This window comes from Trifolium pratense, linkage group LG4 (genome assembly GCF_020283565.1).
Source record: "Trifolium pratense cultivar HEN17-A07 linkage group LG4, ARS_RC_1.1, whole genome shotgun sequence".
Taxonomy (NCBI): domain Eukaryota; kingdom Viridiplantae; phylum Streptophyta; class Magnoliopsida; order Fabales; family Fabaceae; genus Trifolium; species Trifolium pratense.
In genome coordinates, this window is record NC_060062.1 from 40,417,904 (window position 1) to 40,433,829 (window position 15,926).

The window sequence follows — 15,926 nt, forward strand, 5'->3', positions numbered from 1 at the left end:
ATAAATTCAGAATCTACTAATTTAATCAGCTTCTTAATATTTAAATTATTAAGCGTCTTAATATTTAGATTGTTTATTAAAATTTAGAATCTACTAATAGTAGCTATTTTTTTTTTTTTACTTATTTTGTTTTAAATATTTTATAAAATTTTAGTAGAATCTACTAATCACATCAACTTCATATTTAATTGTGTCACAACAAAATCAGCTCCATATTTATTTTTCTTTTAATATTTTATACAAACTATGAATCTACATACTATAATATCATTCACTCATCTTTACGAAAGAGAAAAAAAAAAAACTTAAATTAGTCTTGACATTTACATGTTGAGGATAAATTAGTCCATGATTTATTATAATAGTGGGACTAATTTGTATCTAATATTAAGATGTTAAAAATTATTTTAAGTTTTATTTTTTTCAAGAACTAAATTGTGCTATCAAATAATTACGAGGGAATAAAATAAGTCTTCACTTAAAAATAAAATAAGGAGAATGTTAACATGTGCCCTTAAGGCACATGTTAAGAAAGCAAAAATAAAATTATTAAATTTTAATTTGTGCATTTTAACTTTTGAAAAATTAAATTTTTTATATCATTAAATATTGAGTTTCTATTTTGGTATATCTTAACATGTACCCTAAAGGCACATGTTAACAAGACCCATAAAATAAAACCATCAACATCTTAATTACTTTTGTTTCAAATATTTTGATATGAATTCAGAATCTAGTAATCTTAGCTTCATATTTAATCTAGTAATAAATTTCATTTTGACTATGTAATAAATATTTTATAGAAAGTAAAAAATCTAGTAATAAATCCATAATTTAATTAACTTCTTAAATTTAAGTTTGAGATAAATATTCATATAACTCCAGTTTCCTAATCTACTCCGTATCTTATTTAATTTGGTTTAAAATATTTTTACAATCTTATCTAGATTTAATCTAGATCGTTTTAGTAATTCCTAATAAAGCAACTGATAATAAATACTAAGATTGTTTTAGGTATTTTAGTGATGGGTTTGGCATAGAAATAATACAACTATATCACCCACCAATAATAAAAAGTCTCTCACACAATCGTCAGTTGGTTTAGTGACGATTGACAAATAACTTGGTAGAGAGGATCACGGTTCGATCCCTCTTAACTGTAATCGAAAGAGGTTGAAACCATTTTATTTTGAAGAAGCTAAATTAGCACATCCAAATTGGCACCAGAGAGAATCGAACCTCAAAAGGAGCACATTCCCAGGTCCCAAGCCAATACCAATAAACCAACCCAAGTGGGTTGAGGCTGAAACTATTTGATGTCAGAACTTACCCTGAACCAGATTAAACCAGTTGTGAAAGTAAAAAAAAAACTCTCAGAAAATAGAAAAATATACACCAATAAATTACTACAAATAGCAAGAAATTTGAGTCTCAATAAATTATTCAAAGTTCAACTCTCGATGAATACACATATAATATAATAAATTTGTTTCGAGTAAGTAATTTACTTTATTTTATTTCACCATCAGTATTCGGTTCATTGAACCGTTTTATTTAGTTCGCAGATCAATTCTGATATTTATCAAGTGATTTCAGTATCTCCCAATCACAGTTATATGAAATCGAATCGTGGTCCTCCCTATCGATGTTACTGTTATAAGAAAATAAATAAGAAAGACCAATGTTTATTATTAATTAATTAATAAAAAACGCTTTGAAAAACGGAAAGAGAAATTAGAGAGAGAGAGAGAGAGAGAGAGAGAGAGCAAAGCAAAGTGTAGAATAGAAGAAACAGAGACGCTGTTGTTGTTTGTGAGAGAAATAAAGAGAGAGAGAAACCCCAGAAATCCGAACCAGTTTCTCACTATAGTTCCTTCATTCACACGCTTTTGTTCGAAACCTTTCATTCTCTGTTTTGAGGGTTCAAAACTTTTCCAGATTGCACTCTTTTTTACCCTCGTTTGTTCCGTACAATGGAACGGTACGGCCGAGCAAACGAAGGTTCCAACTCTGATCCCACGCTCGAATGGACTCTCGCCGGTGTAGATACATCTCATCAAGGTCATTATTATATCCACATTCTCAATTTCATTCCATTTACTATTTTAATTTCCGATTTGTGAAGAGTGTTATAGAAGAAGTGATTTTGATTTTTGATTTTGTGAATGTAGCAGGTTATGGATTGGTTAGTGGTGAATCGTATCCTCAAAGACCAGATGAAGCTGATTGTATCTATTATTTGAGGACAGGTTTTTGCGGTTATGGTTCGAGGTGTCGGTTTAACCATCCACGTGACCGTGGCGCGGTAAAAAAAAATTCTTTTTTTTTTTCTTTCTTTTCTTTCTAAGGTTTTTGTTTTAAGGTTTTTGTTTGTTTTGTTCTCGATGTGATTGTCTTTGGTTCTGTTCTATGAATGTGTTTGATCTTGTGTCTTTGTGTTGTGTGTGTGTTGTTTGTTGAAGATAAGCTTTAATTTGTTGCAACACTTTTTTACTATTGGGGTTGTGTTTTTGTTTTATTCATCGAATTGAATTATATCAGTTAATTTTACTTAATTATATGAGATTGAGGTTGTGCATTTGACACAGTTATTGAAATTTAGTGGATTTATGTTTTGTTTGTGCTTAGGTTATTGGAGCTGCGAGGATTGCAGGGGAATATCCAGAAAGAGTTGGACAGCCGGTGTGCCAGGTGCTTAATTCTGCATCTGCTCGATTGAGTCGATTCTGTGCTGCATTTATATCTAATTATGATTGCATTTCCACAATTGAGTTTGAGACTGTTATTCCTTTTTGTTGTGGAGAATTATATGTTGAACAATGTTTTAAAAATTGAACCGGCGAGACTTCTGACATTGCTCAATTGATTTAAACCGCTTGAACCGTGATTGAACTGCTCAAATAACTGAACCGTAGCCAGTGCCGATTAACGGTTCAACATGTTGAAATGTTCGGTTTTTAAAACATTGATGCTGAGCAGTTTTGTTTTGTTTTGCAAGCATCAACGCAGGAGTGAAGTTGACTTTTATTTTGTCTTGATTGTCTTTAAAATCAGTTACTTTCGTTTTGAATTGATTGGTTTTATCTGCTTTTACTTAAACTGCAGTATTATATAAGGACCGGAGCGTGCAAATTTGGTGCATCTTGCAAGTATCACCATCCTAGACAGGCAGCTGGCACTACTGCCCCTGTGTCACTAAATTATTATGGATATCCATTGCGAGCGGTCTGTATCACTTTATATTTGTTACATGAAATTTTGTGGTTGTTGTGCTTACATTTTTAATTCACGAATACCGTTTGTTCTGAACTTGAATTTTTATATATAATAATCATAACAGGGTGAGAAAGAGTGTTCCTATTATGCAAAAACCGGACAGTGCAAGTTTGGTGCAACTTGTAAATTCCATCATCCCCAGCCTGCAGGTGTCCAAATGATACCACCATCACCAGTTCCCCAAGTTTCACCTCTGCCTATGCCGGTACCTTCACCAATGTATCAAACTGTACAGCCTCCATCCGGTCCTTCACAACAACAGTATGGTGTACTTGTTGCGAGGCCACCTTTGCTGCATGGCTCATTTGTCCAGGGTCCCTATGGGCCTATGGTAGTGTCCCCCACCATGGTCCCCTTTTCAGGCTGGAGTCCTTATCAGGTATGTGCACTTGTACATGACTTTTGTTTTGATTGCCTACTCAAGTTATATGTGCTTTTGTTGAAGCTATTGAGTGCTTGATGCAGGCTCCAGCACAAAGTCCTTTACTTCCTTCTAGTACTCCGTTGAGTGTTGGTCCAACACAAATTTATGGCATGACCCAGGTACCTTCACCAACTACTGCCTATACCGGACATTTTCAATCTTCTGGTTCCTCAACTGGTCCTTCAGGCAGTAGTCAGAAGGAAAGCTCATTACCTGAAAGACCTGATCAGCAGGAGTGTCATCATTACATGAAAACAGGGGAGTGTAAATTTGGTTCTTCGTGTAGATATCATCATCCGCAGGACATGGGTGCACCAAAAGTGAACTTTAGTCCCATTGGTCTTCCTTTGCGCCCGGTAATGATTACCTTTCATCTCATTTGCACTTTGGTACTGAAAATTTTGTTTATGATAGATAACTGTCAGGTATAATGAAATTGACTTCTTAACTAACTTTGTTGCTTGCTATATTTATTATTGTTTCTATGTGTGATTCAATTTCAAACTACGCTTAAAGTTTCGTTTTCAATTCATCATTGAAAACAAATCACAGCAGGCACCATTTTTTTCCCTTTTCAGTTGGTTCATATTGAAAGTTTTTTTATTTACATATGTTGGGTTATACATACCTGTCCGATTTCTTGGACTTAGTTGAATGAGCTGTGCATGATTTACTAGGAATTTTTTAAAGTAGTGAAAGGCGAAATGATTTTGAGAACAAGCTTTCTGGATGAATGTGTTGAATAATATGTTGGAGACTTGGAGGTTGTTGTCCCATTTTGTATTACATTCATTCTTAGCGTGCATCCAGTTTATTCCAGTAGGCCCTAGGTGAAGGTTTTGCTAAAATCATAGTATATCGCTTTGACTGTGTCTGAGGGCAAGTTTTGTAAGTAAATTCCTCTTTCAAATCTTCTGCTGTGGGTATGTTCTTTTGCCAGGGCAGGGAATATTCTTTACTTTGAATGAACACTTGAAAGATTGAAACTCATTGTAACTCATCGGTAAATTTTAATGATAATACAGAAACACGGTACTGTATTAGTTGAGTTGATATTGTTCCGATGTATTTTAATGCAATAATTCTTTGTCTAGTTTCTGCTGCATAGTTAGTTGAGCTTGAAAAACGGATAAAGCAGAACCCTACCCACACTTTGTCCCAAATTTTAGTTTGATTAAATACATATAAAAGCAAGGACTTATTTTCATAACATGCTTCCACATATTATTTCATGTCGCTATTTCTACTCTTCTTTGATCTTTTTGGCTTTTATTTCTCTCTTGGTGCAATCCTTTGTCTTTGGACTTCAGGTAAAGAATAGACAAAGTATCTTAATATATTTTGATTTGTTATGACATCCGTTTTTAAAGAGCTTGCTGCATGATAAGTTTGTCTATTCAGTTGAAATGTTATTCAATTTTGTTTTGATTATTGCATTCACAAATTCTTATTTGTCAAGCATCATATGTTTTTGTTTTATAATCAGGGGGCCCAACCTTGCACTCATTATACGCAGCGTGGAATTTGTAAGTTTGGATCTGCATGCAAATTTGATCATCCTATGGGATCCCTGAGTTACAGTCCATCTGCTTCTTCCCTAGCTGATATGCCAGTTGCACCCTATCCTGTGGGTTCCTCCATTGGTACTCTTGCTCCATCGTCGTCATCATCCGAGTTGAGGCCTGAACTTGCCTCAGGATCCAGCAAGGAGTCCGCTTCATCCAGAATGTCTTCATCAATGAGCACATCGACTGCATCAGTTGGCTTGACTTTGTCAACTGTTGCACCGGTTTCTCAATCAAGTACTCAGCCATCTGCTCAGAGTGCCAGTTCTTTAGCAACTCCCAGTGCCACCACAAGTAGCACTGTCTCTCACACCTCAAGCTAAGCAATGTGAATGTGTTCCTCATTATCACTCCATTTTATCTCAATTTTTCAATCCACCGTCTTTACTCATGGAGCGTCTCAAATAGGTTTTATTTTTAAGTTATCCCAGTTCAGGTCCAACACTCATTGCACCAATCAATTATATCTGTGTTCATATAATCTTTTTGTGGCCATTTCTTTGATCTTGAATAAACCATGGCCAACTTTGAGAATTTTAGCAAACCATACATACCTTGCTCTTTGAATAACTTAAAGAGAATCTGCAAGTCCATTATGCACATGCCCATCCACATGTCTATTTTTTGTGCTTATTTATGCTTCACTCTTTTTTTTTTGGTATGAGAAATTTTTTCATGTTCAGAACCCTTTTTTGCATTTGGGAACAATACTCTAATTCTGCTCAGAAGACCTTGATTGCTATTGTTCCCAACATATCTAAAGGTTTACCGCGAAGCGAAGTTATCAGGAGAGACTACAATGAGGTTTCACATTGCTATCTTTTATTATTTTTGATACAACATGTTGTTGTGACAAGTAAAATGCTTGACTTGGTACTTTAAATTTATTACAGAATACATATATATGAAGAAACACATTTAAATTAACACATTTGAATGTGTAATAACTTTTCTCTCCATTTTTATCAGCTTGCTTTGATCAAGCTTTCGGGCGCAATATTTTGTGATGTTTGTTTATGATGATTGTGATACATGAAACCAGATTTAAGGTGCCTAGATACTTAGCTTAGTATCTTGATAGCTAGGATAATTTGAATTTGTCATGAACCATCTATAGGGAAAGATAGGAGAAGAGCCCCAAATGTTAACAGTTCAAAAACAGTACTTATAGACACAACCACTTCTGTTTTGTGAGGGGAAGGGGAAGGAATATTGGCTAAATATCTTGACAGTGTCATACTCAGCTATTCAATATTAGACAGTTAAAGTGTAGAATCCAATTTTAGATCCTAAATGAGACAACTACATTTCCACACACACACAGACACGTGATGGTGGGACCTGGTTAGTGGTTAGGCTATATATTGAAGGACTAACTAACTAGTCAAAGTCGACATTATTATATTTTAGTATAAAGTATAAATTCGTAGTGGACAAATCTTGTCCATCAATTCCCTCTAACAAAAGAATAAGACATGTACTAACGTTTTAGGGGTATGATTAAATTTGTTATTAATTGTACATTGCAACATTGAAGATTACTAACATGAAGACCATATGTAGAGTAGTTCTTCTATAGGAATATGTTCTTACTAATGTTATTTTTTTGTAACACTAGTGGGGGTTAAGGCTGAGAACCACTTAAAGTAAGTTAAGAACTAGTTAGATTAACTCTTAAGAGCAGTTCTTATACTTTAGGTTTCCATTGAAAAATATTATAGTACTCCATAAATCAAATTGATTTATCTCATTGGAAATGCTCATAGATATACTTGTTATGTCTCACTCTGTCTTGCTACTATAAGATCATCTCAAATAAAAGATCATATGTACAAATTAGTGCTTATATGTAAACATTCTTAGCCATTATACCATCGGATACGATTTTATTAAGAACAAATTCTCAAGTATTAAGATCAATTGTGCAAAATCGTACAAGACAGACTATCAACTAAGAAGTCCTCAAAATAAACAGCCTGAATTGTACCGTCTATGATTAATAATAATCACTAGAATATTGGTATGTATGCCGGTCGTATATGGCACAAAAGCCACTCCAAAACTAAAAAAATAAATAGTGTTTAGATGAAGCAGAGTAGAGAGAGAAGAGAGAGACTTCGAATTTCAGAAACTTGGAGTGGTTTGCAAATGAAGTTGATTTTTTTTTTTTAATTCACACTACACACTTAATTCAAATCATGTACTCTAGCAGTAAATCTTTTCTTATACTGTATTAATAACAGAGGTCGGTTTATAGAGTTGTTCAAAATTCCTATTCATCCATTACCATGATGTTATTATATTATAATGAAAAGTAAAAAGGAATTATCTAATCAATCAAAGTCAGCCAAAAGGAATGTACTGCAAGCAATAGATTAGAATCTCTGGTGGCTTGACAACATATATCTTTCTGTGAGAACTTATGCTGTTTGATGGACACTTGCACCATAAACTCCCTTTATTGTTTCCTAAAGTTTAGGCAACTAGCCCAAAAGAAGGATCAAATCAATACCATCAATATGCATATCACGAATTTCAACTGTTTTGCATCTCAGTCGTTGATTATTAAATTGGATAATTAGACTAACTCGCTTACAAAATTACTAGAAATAATTCCAGCCACACGATGATGGAACGAATCTTATCTGATAAACTAAAAAAATAATTTTTGCTTACGATAATATCCGACATACATATTTAGTAATAATTTCATTAGAACAAGAGTAGAAAAGGCTTACTTACTAAAGTTACTACAAACACATAAACATAAACAAAAAAAGTACTTGTGCATGCAATGCAATACAATACACAATGCAAGTATATGCAAATGCACCTCATCTAGATTTTAGAGAGCTCAAAAGAGAGGGTAACCAAATTCAAGTGATGGAGAATAGTTAGTTGAAGAAGTAGATTGGTCATTCATCATAACATAGCTTGGACTTAGATTTTCAATGATGGGATAATTAGGATACAATGTATCCATGCATTCATCTTCAACTCTTAACGGATTATTGTTAAATATAGCTGAAAGTTCATTAGAATTCCAATCCAAGAAACCTTCACTAATTTCACTTGGATAACAAGAAAACTCTGAAAAGCTAGAAACCCTTGTTGGCATTTCTTCAGAGAATGAAGCCATACCAAAATGTGATTCACCCTCCATCAAAAATCTGTTGCTTTCACCATTGTTGCTAACTTTTTGATCATTTGAAGTGTTTCTCAAACAGTTATCAGGAACTATGCATTCAAGATAACCAGAGTTGTTTTTAGTCTCATTAGTAAAAAAGAAATTTTCATCATGATGAGTTGATGATTCATTTTCTGTTTTTTCATGATCAAAAGTACTACTATTGTTCAATGAGAAAGAGTTTTGATCATTTCTACTAGTAGTGTGTGGAGTGTTAAGCTGAAAAAGTGTACTATTTTGATTGGTTTCTTGTGAAGATGGCAAAAGAGTATGTTGAACTTGAACTTGAAGATCTAAAGGAGAAGAAACAAGTGTATGAAAATTGATAGTATCAGAGTAAATGAAATTTGTTCTAGCTTGATTTCCTTTCATGGAAATAGCAGCTCTATCATAAGCAAGAGCAGCTTCTTGAGCAGTATCAAAAGTACCTAACCAATGTCTTTCTTTAGTTGTAGGGTCTCTAATTTCAGCAGCATATCTACCCCAAGGTCTTCTTCTAACACCAAGAAACCTACCTGGTTCTGTTTGTTTTCTTCTTCCTCTTTTTTCACCATTTGGTAATGTGTTATTGTTCCTTTGAAGGATAAGTGATGATAGACACATTTGTGTTTGGTTTGTTTCATGATATCCTTTGAAAGATGAATCTGATGTTGTTTTTTTAGAGGTTGACATGGCTGAGAAAATGGCAAAGAAAATATGGATTGAAATTTGGTTGAGAAAATGTAAGCTAGGTAAGGGAAGTTAAACAGACTGCAGAAAGGTAACAAAGGTTTATGTTATGACTTATGATGAATGGTAGAAGTTTTGTTTTTGAGGGGTCTTTTAAAGACAGTGACTTCATCATGGAGAGATGGAAAAGGACATTTTTTTTTTATATTAAAACTATTATTTTAGTGTGTTTTTTTTTTCTCACATGGACGAAATGACCAACCATTGAAAACTCATACACAAAGTGGAAGGATTGACGTTTGAACCCCGATCATGGTGTCTAACTTAACAATTTGGACATTTTTACCAGTTGAGTTGGGATTTGTGGACTATTATTTTAGTCTCTTAATGTGTGAAAATGTGTTATTGTAGTTTATGAGGGATTTGGATCTTCTACTGCGTCACCTCTCCTACGGATTGTCCTGCTGTTATCTCAACTATTGATCTTTTTTCATGACAGTTTTTTTGTTTTAAATTTTTCTCTTTAAAATGAGTCAATCATTGGATTAACAACATGATAGATATGAGGATCAAATTATATTGAGCAGGAGAAGATCCTCATCCGTTTACGAGTGTATCAAAAATTATCAAAATATCTTTAAGTGTGTCTCTGATATAATTTTATGGACTAAACTAATAAACGACATATGAGAATCAAACTAACTAAAAACGATACATATGACGATTAAATTATCTAATAAACAACATAATATAACTCACTAATAAACACATATTTGTATAAGCTTGGTATATATATTCAAATATTATAAGAAAATTGAACCATTCATTTAAATATTAAAATACTATTCTGAATTTAAATATAAGCAAGTTAAAATACTAAATTACTTTAAAGACCATACTCACTTTCCACCCACTTTTAGTTAAAATCTTTCTTTTTCTCATTTCTATTAAATCACTAGCTCTTGATATCATACTTACTTAAGGCTCACAACTTAATAGTGAAAATAAAGATTCCCCTTCACTTGTCAAGTTACTTTAAATGTGCTCTACACAACTACACTTGTGTGTTCTTATTTCTTTGCAACAGTCACTTTCTTTCTTTGTAGTTCCAATGACACACTAAAAATGTGTTTTCTGTATATTTGTAATAAGCACAAACTCATATTTAATAATTGCTGTTTTAAGCAAATGAATAATGATATATGCTTGTACAATTTAGTGATTTAATTATTACATCATGTCAATGCAATGTATTGGGATTTGATAAGGATTGCTCAAATTAAATCTACTAGCATATCAGTTCACGTGTAAGGGCTCAGCTTATCAATTAAGGAAAAGGCTAACTAGTGCTCCTGGGGTACTGGTTAAGAAGCTAAATAAGGTATGAATATATTGGAAATTGTGTAATCTACTTTTTATAAGTATAAAGAAATGCTCTTTTCAATACAAAAATTACTCCTTTTAGTATCCTTAACTAGTACCCCGAGGACACTGGTTAGCATAACCCATCAATTAATTAGTACCTGGAATTGACTTGGTAAACTCTATTGTGCTTATTCCAATACAAGGTAAAATAATTGAAAAACTTGTACAGCCATACTTATGCACTAAAAAAGAAAACCTTTTCATGCCCTATACATAACGACATATCTTAAAGATAAAATGATTATTTACTAATCAAATGATTGATTAATCAATGAGTCCTCTAAGATGAATCGTTCAAAAGAACCTGAATTCATTTCAACAAAAAAATTTGATTAAACCTTATTTACCTCACGGCCAAACTCCAGATTACTAGACTTTTTTTACCCTTTGCTCATTCTTTATTTATGTATAGTGAAATCTACCAAAAAATTTGTGTAATTAACTTTTTTTTTTACTCTAGGCCTGATAGATATTGACCTAGTAAGATTTGTTTATTATTGGCGAACTTTCCTATATGTGATTGAATGATTAGTAAAAATGAAATCTTATTGTGGAGGAATAATTAATCCAATTGACAAAACCAGAAAATGAAAAACAACTGCATAGTTTTGTCTACATACACCTAGAGAATCTCAAAACATTTGAATTTAGAGGTACTAATTTTAGCATCACATTCATTCACTAACTACATATAATGTATTATGTGCATGTGAATTAATCCGCATTTTGTGCAAAAATAATCAATCAATTACATCTTAAGCTCTTGTTTGCTTCATAATTTTCAAAGGGAGCAGTTAAAATTATCTCTAACTGCACGCAAAATTATCTAAGAATTTTGGATACTTGTATGATGTTTTCCTGTCTTGTGTCACGGAAACAACCCCACATTAGAGTACAAAAATTAATAACTCTCATTTTGAAGGACCCACAAGATAAATATTTTAATTATTTTAGTGTCCTACATATGCTTCATATGTCAATTTTTGTTTTGTTTTCTTTGGTAAGCAAATGTAGAATTTTTAATAACTATAGTATATGAATTTATTTGTTCCAAACTGATAATAGCATTTGACTATGGTCCTAGCTCCTTAATAATTAGAATGTTATAAAAATGCATTGTGTTGATTTTCTAGTTCAAGTTAGGCTCTCAAGCAACTACTCAATCTAAAACTAGACCTTTTAGATGAAAGTTTATATCATATTTTTTTAGGTGCACCTATTTTTTACTTGGAGTTATAGACTAATTCATTGAGATATATACAAAGATATATTTAAGAGTTAATATCTTTGAGCAAATGATCTCTCAAATATATAAGTTTAATATTTAAATTTCTAACCACGTTCATACAGAGCAAAAAAACTCTGGCTTTAAATGAGGCCCCCGCAAGTGGGCGGTGAGATTGATCCCCTTGAATTAGTTGGTCCTAAGGCCGGATACCAAGTTTTCAAAAAAAAAAAATCTGACCACGTACTTACAAGATCAATTATTTTTCTGTATGTAATTATTGTTTTTTTGTAACTGAGATTAATTCATTCGAGATAATTGAGATCTATTTAAGGGATTGACCACCCTCGATAAATATTTTTAGACTATGACAAATTGACAACCTTTGCTAATAAAAATGACTATAATGACATAAAATTGATGGATAAAAACATTTAATTACACTCTTGGTGTAATATTGTGCCTTTTTGGTTAATCACCTTTACTGTTTCTGATCTCCAAAAGCCATTATAAAAAGGCTGTAGTCAAAAAAGTGCAACGAAAAGTTTAAAGGACACTTGCAACTTGAGTTAGACTAAACCACCCCACAAAACTAAAGAATAGAGCCATAGAGAGGGACACATTGGAAGGAAAAGTATAATTCTTACTCCCTTAATTGGCCTACAATCACATGGCTATATTGCATTGGAAATAGCTCAACACAATCATAGATTCTTATCGAATGGATCAAGCCACTATATTGTTCCTACCATGCCCCAATACTATTTTTTTGTACTCCCTATGAGTGTGATACCAATAAATATGAGACTAAATTCTCTTCTGTGACAAGATATGTTCAATAAAATTTCCTCTGCTAAAAATAGACGCAAGGTATAGATTTTCACTTGAGAAAATTTAACAGAAGAAAATCCACTCCTTGATGCATTTTGTATCCGATTGAAAATAGAATTCCGGCCTCATATCCGATTGAATTTGAGTATACTCACTTTGTCTTATCTCCGTATGAATTTTGATTGCATTTTGGGACAAATGAGGGCAAAAAAAAGGTCATTTAAAATGGGACGGATGAAATAATAAAAAAGGGGATGTAGCTCAAATGGTAGAGCGCTCGCTTTGCATGCGAGAGGCACGGGGTTCGATCCCCCGCATCTCCAATTTTTGTACCAAACAATAGTCAAAAACATAATAAGTATACATTTTTTGACAAAAAATATATATTTTTAATGATGTTTTTGTTTTTAGTAAAACAAAATCTTTAAATGAACTCAAAATAAGTTTTATATAATGCTAATTGATTTTGTTCCATCTCCCCCATTACCATAGACCATAAAGAGACAAGACTTTTATTGTTCATCAAGACAAGAGACAACTCTAAGATATTCAACATAATCTTGAAGTGGATCTGCATCCTCACAATATTGTCTCCCGTTTTTTATACTCTTGAAGTCTCACATTGACTAGAAATATGAAATAGATAATCTTTATAAGTGTAGTAGTGCAAACCTCAACTCTCAAGTTATCTTTTACTACTCTTTGTTTTTTATACTCTTTTGTAAGTATAAAACTTACATGAGGTGCTCTTTGTGTTGTTTCTCTTACAAACGAGACGTTTTTTTAATTTTGAAAAATTGTTAAAAAAATTGGTATCTAAGAATAAAAATTTGTCTCTTTATGTAGGAGCAACTAAAACACTTCATATAAGTTCTCTTCTTGTTCAAATACTTCCTCCGAACTCTCAAATATATGGGGAAGGAGACAATTTTTCTTTAAACAGAAAAAAAAATAATATTGTGATCTAAATTTCTTTTTCAAAAAATACTTAGATACCCTTTTTAAATATAAACTTGTTTTACACCCACCTAACTTTGTCAACAATGAAAGTGAAAAGTATTCAAAGGAAACAGATGTCACATAGCTTCAACTATTATTTATAATTAAGATAAGATTAATACAACTACTAATCACTTTGTGTTTCTTTCTTATAAGAATCCACATAGAGTTTTGAATCTAAGCTCCTTGACTCCTCCACTAAGAGCAGAAAGGTAGTATGTTAATTAGCTCCCATTTTGGGGCCCATAGTGAAGAGGAAATAATTTTTATTTTTGACTTAATAATATTTTTCTTTGGGAGGGAGTGAAATGCGATGGGAAATGGATTTGTTGCGGTAATTATTGACGCGCACGGTTATAATTGTGAGTAGTCCAATTTGAATCAACAAATAAGATCATTTAATTGTATATTCAATCTGAACCATCCAATCTGAATTTAATAGCTGAAATTGAAAACGGTGGGAGAAGCAACAAAAGTAAATCCTGATCCAATGCAATGCTATGTGTTCCATTCCATTTTTCCTTATGGAAGGTTTTGGAAAGTTTAGCATTTAAAAAAGGAAAGAAAAAAAGGTTAGTCAAAGGTCCATCTTAAAAGATGTGATTCCAAGTTGGGTTGGCAAGCCGAAGGGTACATTTTGACAATGTACTTTAGTAATTTAGACATCCCTAAAATAAATATATTTCTTCCATAATGACTCAACAAAGAGATCACAACAAAGAAATATAGTATATAGATATCTTTCAAGTAAGTATTGTTTTTATGTTTTATATTATTTTCTAATTTCTATGGGGTGGTTTTTAGCATGTACTCCAAAAATTGGCACACACTTTTTTGCTAAATATTATAGGTCCTCCGGGATTTAGGGGGAAAGAGATTAGCATGTTTTTTAGGACTTGGGATTTTGATGGAAGAAATTAAGACTAATGGTGTGTTTAAGTGACAAATTTTCATTCAAACATGTCCCATGTTAATTAGCTTTTGCTAATTCATCCCCTTTATGTTGTGGATTTTAAATTGTCTTTTCTTTTTTCTTTTGTTTTTAAGTGAGTTGTCTCATGACCACCACAGTCATCCTAGTATGAATTATTGTTTGTTTGGTCAAAGTGGCATATGATAACTTACGAATGAACATGTGATTGTTGACAAAGATATCTTTCTAATGGAAGAAAAAGGAATCAGATTTGGTGCTGTCAAATTAGCACACAGTAACACGCTGTTTTCAATTTAAACCGTCCGATTTGATTTTAATGGCTGAGATCGATTTGATTAGAAAAACCCAGTTTTTAATCTAAGCCGCCCGATCTGAATTTAATGGACCAGATTAAAACTGCGTGCTTTTTGGACTGTAGCAAATCCGGGTCCGAAAAAAAATACACCAATACAAAATTTAGGGACATATATTTTAATGTGGCACACGTGATTACCAAAACACTTGGGGTTTAAAGTAAAAGGTAGCTACAATACAATAATATATAATATAGGTCTTGTAATTCTTTTAAAAAAATCTTGTAATCTATCAAGGTTTAAAAACCAGACTATTTATCCATCGTTGGTTCAATTGAGGCTGAAACTATTTGATGTTAAAACTGACATCTGAATCAAGTGAGTGTACTAAGTTATTAGTTTATTGATCGAATCACTTGATTACTGGTTAAATTGAATAATTCGATTGAATAAATTGATTTCTATAACAAAATTATATAGGTATTAAATAAAATTTAGTCTGATCATTTGGTCTCTATAAAAATCATGGCTTCTAAAAATATGAAAATTTGAAACTTTCATAATTTCACAATTTCATTCTAAAAATTCAAATTCTAAACATAATTATTCACAACTTCTTTAAATTCAAATATCTCTCTTCTTTTGTATCATTTTTCACTATCTGACTTTCTAATTTCAATTTAAATTAAAAAAAATCATAAAAAAGTTAAAGAAAGGCGTCATTTTTTGTTTTAAAAATTTAATCGTTCGCTTTTAAAAAAAATCATCCAATTTTGACTAGTTAGTAGGCATGACAATAGGGCAGAACTGAGACAGATTTTATTCTCTTTAAACTCAAATCATATAGTTCGGACAGATTTTAGTGTATGCTTTGTTTTGTGGTGAAAAAATTGAATTTTGTTAAGAGGAAGTTTAATGAACAGCGATTTATGTTTAAATACATTTATGTAAAAGTGAGATAAACAATAATTTTTTTTATGCTATAACTGACCTCATGAACAATCTTAGGAAGACTATCTTTTTAACATTCTAATTGTTTAAAATTATTGTGTATCTCTCACTTTGAAAATAAGTCTTGCACACAATTGTGAGATCCGC

General features: G+C 32.2%; 2 protein-coding genes and 1 non-coding gene across 4 annotated transcripts; 2 read left to right on the forward strand and 1 right to left on the reverse strand.

The window, feature by feature from the left end:
• The first annotated feature begins 1,687 nt into the window (after positions 1-1,687).
• On the forward strand, positions 1,688-6,226 carry LOC123921806 (zinc finger CCCH domain-containing protein 34-like). Of its 2 annotated transcripts, none has more exons than XM_045974488.1 (7): positions 1,688-2,061; positions 2,175-2,305; positions 2,629-2,691; positions 3,106-3,225; positions 3,341-3,655; positions 3,742-4,056; positions 5,187-6,226. In XM_045974488.1, exons 1-7 carry the CDS (start codon positions 1,974-1,976, stop codon positions 5,586-5,588), a joined length of 1,434 nt encoding a protein of 477 aa, XP_045830444.1. In that variant the 5' UTR covers positions 1,688-1,973; the 3' UTR covers positions 5,589-6,226. The 2 variants fall into 2 exon arrangements, with proteins under 2 accessions (XP_045830444.1, XP_045830443.1); XM_045974487.1 differs by having other exon boundaries at positions 1,719-2,061; positions 2,172-2,305.
• A 1,744-nt stretch (positions 6,227-7,970) lies between these two features.
• Positions 7,971-9,222, reverse strand: LOC123921807 (ethylene-responsive transcription factor ERF086-like). Its single transcript, XM_045974489.1, has one exon. It carries the CDS (start codon positions 9,122-9,124, stop codon positions 8,120-8,122), a length of 1,005 nt encoding a protein of 334 aa, XP_045830445.1. The 5' UTR covers positions 9,125-9,222; the 3' UTR covers positions 7,971-8,119.
• Positions 9,223-12,852: 3,630 nt separating this feature from the next.
• On the forward strand, positions 12,853-12,925 carry TRNAA-UGC. Its single transcript has one exon. It is a non-coding gene; the product is annotated as a tRNA-Ala (tRNA).
• The last annotated feature ends 3,001 nt before the right edge of the window (positions 12,926-15,926 follow it).

Bases quoted from the DNA above. Each gene is read 5' to 3' on its own strand.
- LOC123921807 (XM_045974489.1), bottom strand. From the start codon at position 9,124: ATGTCAACCTCTAAAAAAACAACATCAGATTCATCTTTCAAAGGATAT.
- LOC123921806 (XM_045974487.1), top strand. From the start codon at position 1,974: ATGGAACGGTACGGCCGAGCAAACGAAGGTTCCAACTCTGATCCCACG. The intron at 2,062-2,171 runs GTCATTATTATA...TTGTGAATGTAG, and splicing joins TGTAGATACATCTCATCAAG to CAGGTTATGGATTGGTTAGT. The intron at 2,306-2,628 runs GTAAAAAAAAAT...GTTTGTGCTTAG, and splicing joins ATCCACGTGACCGTGGCGCG to GTTATTGGAGCTGCGAGGAT.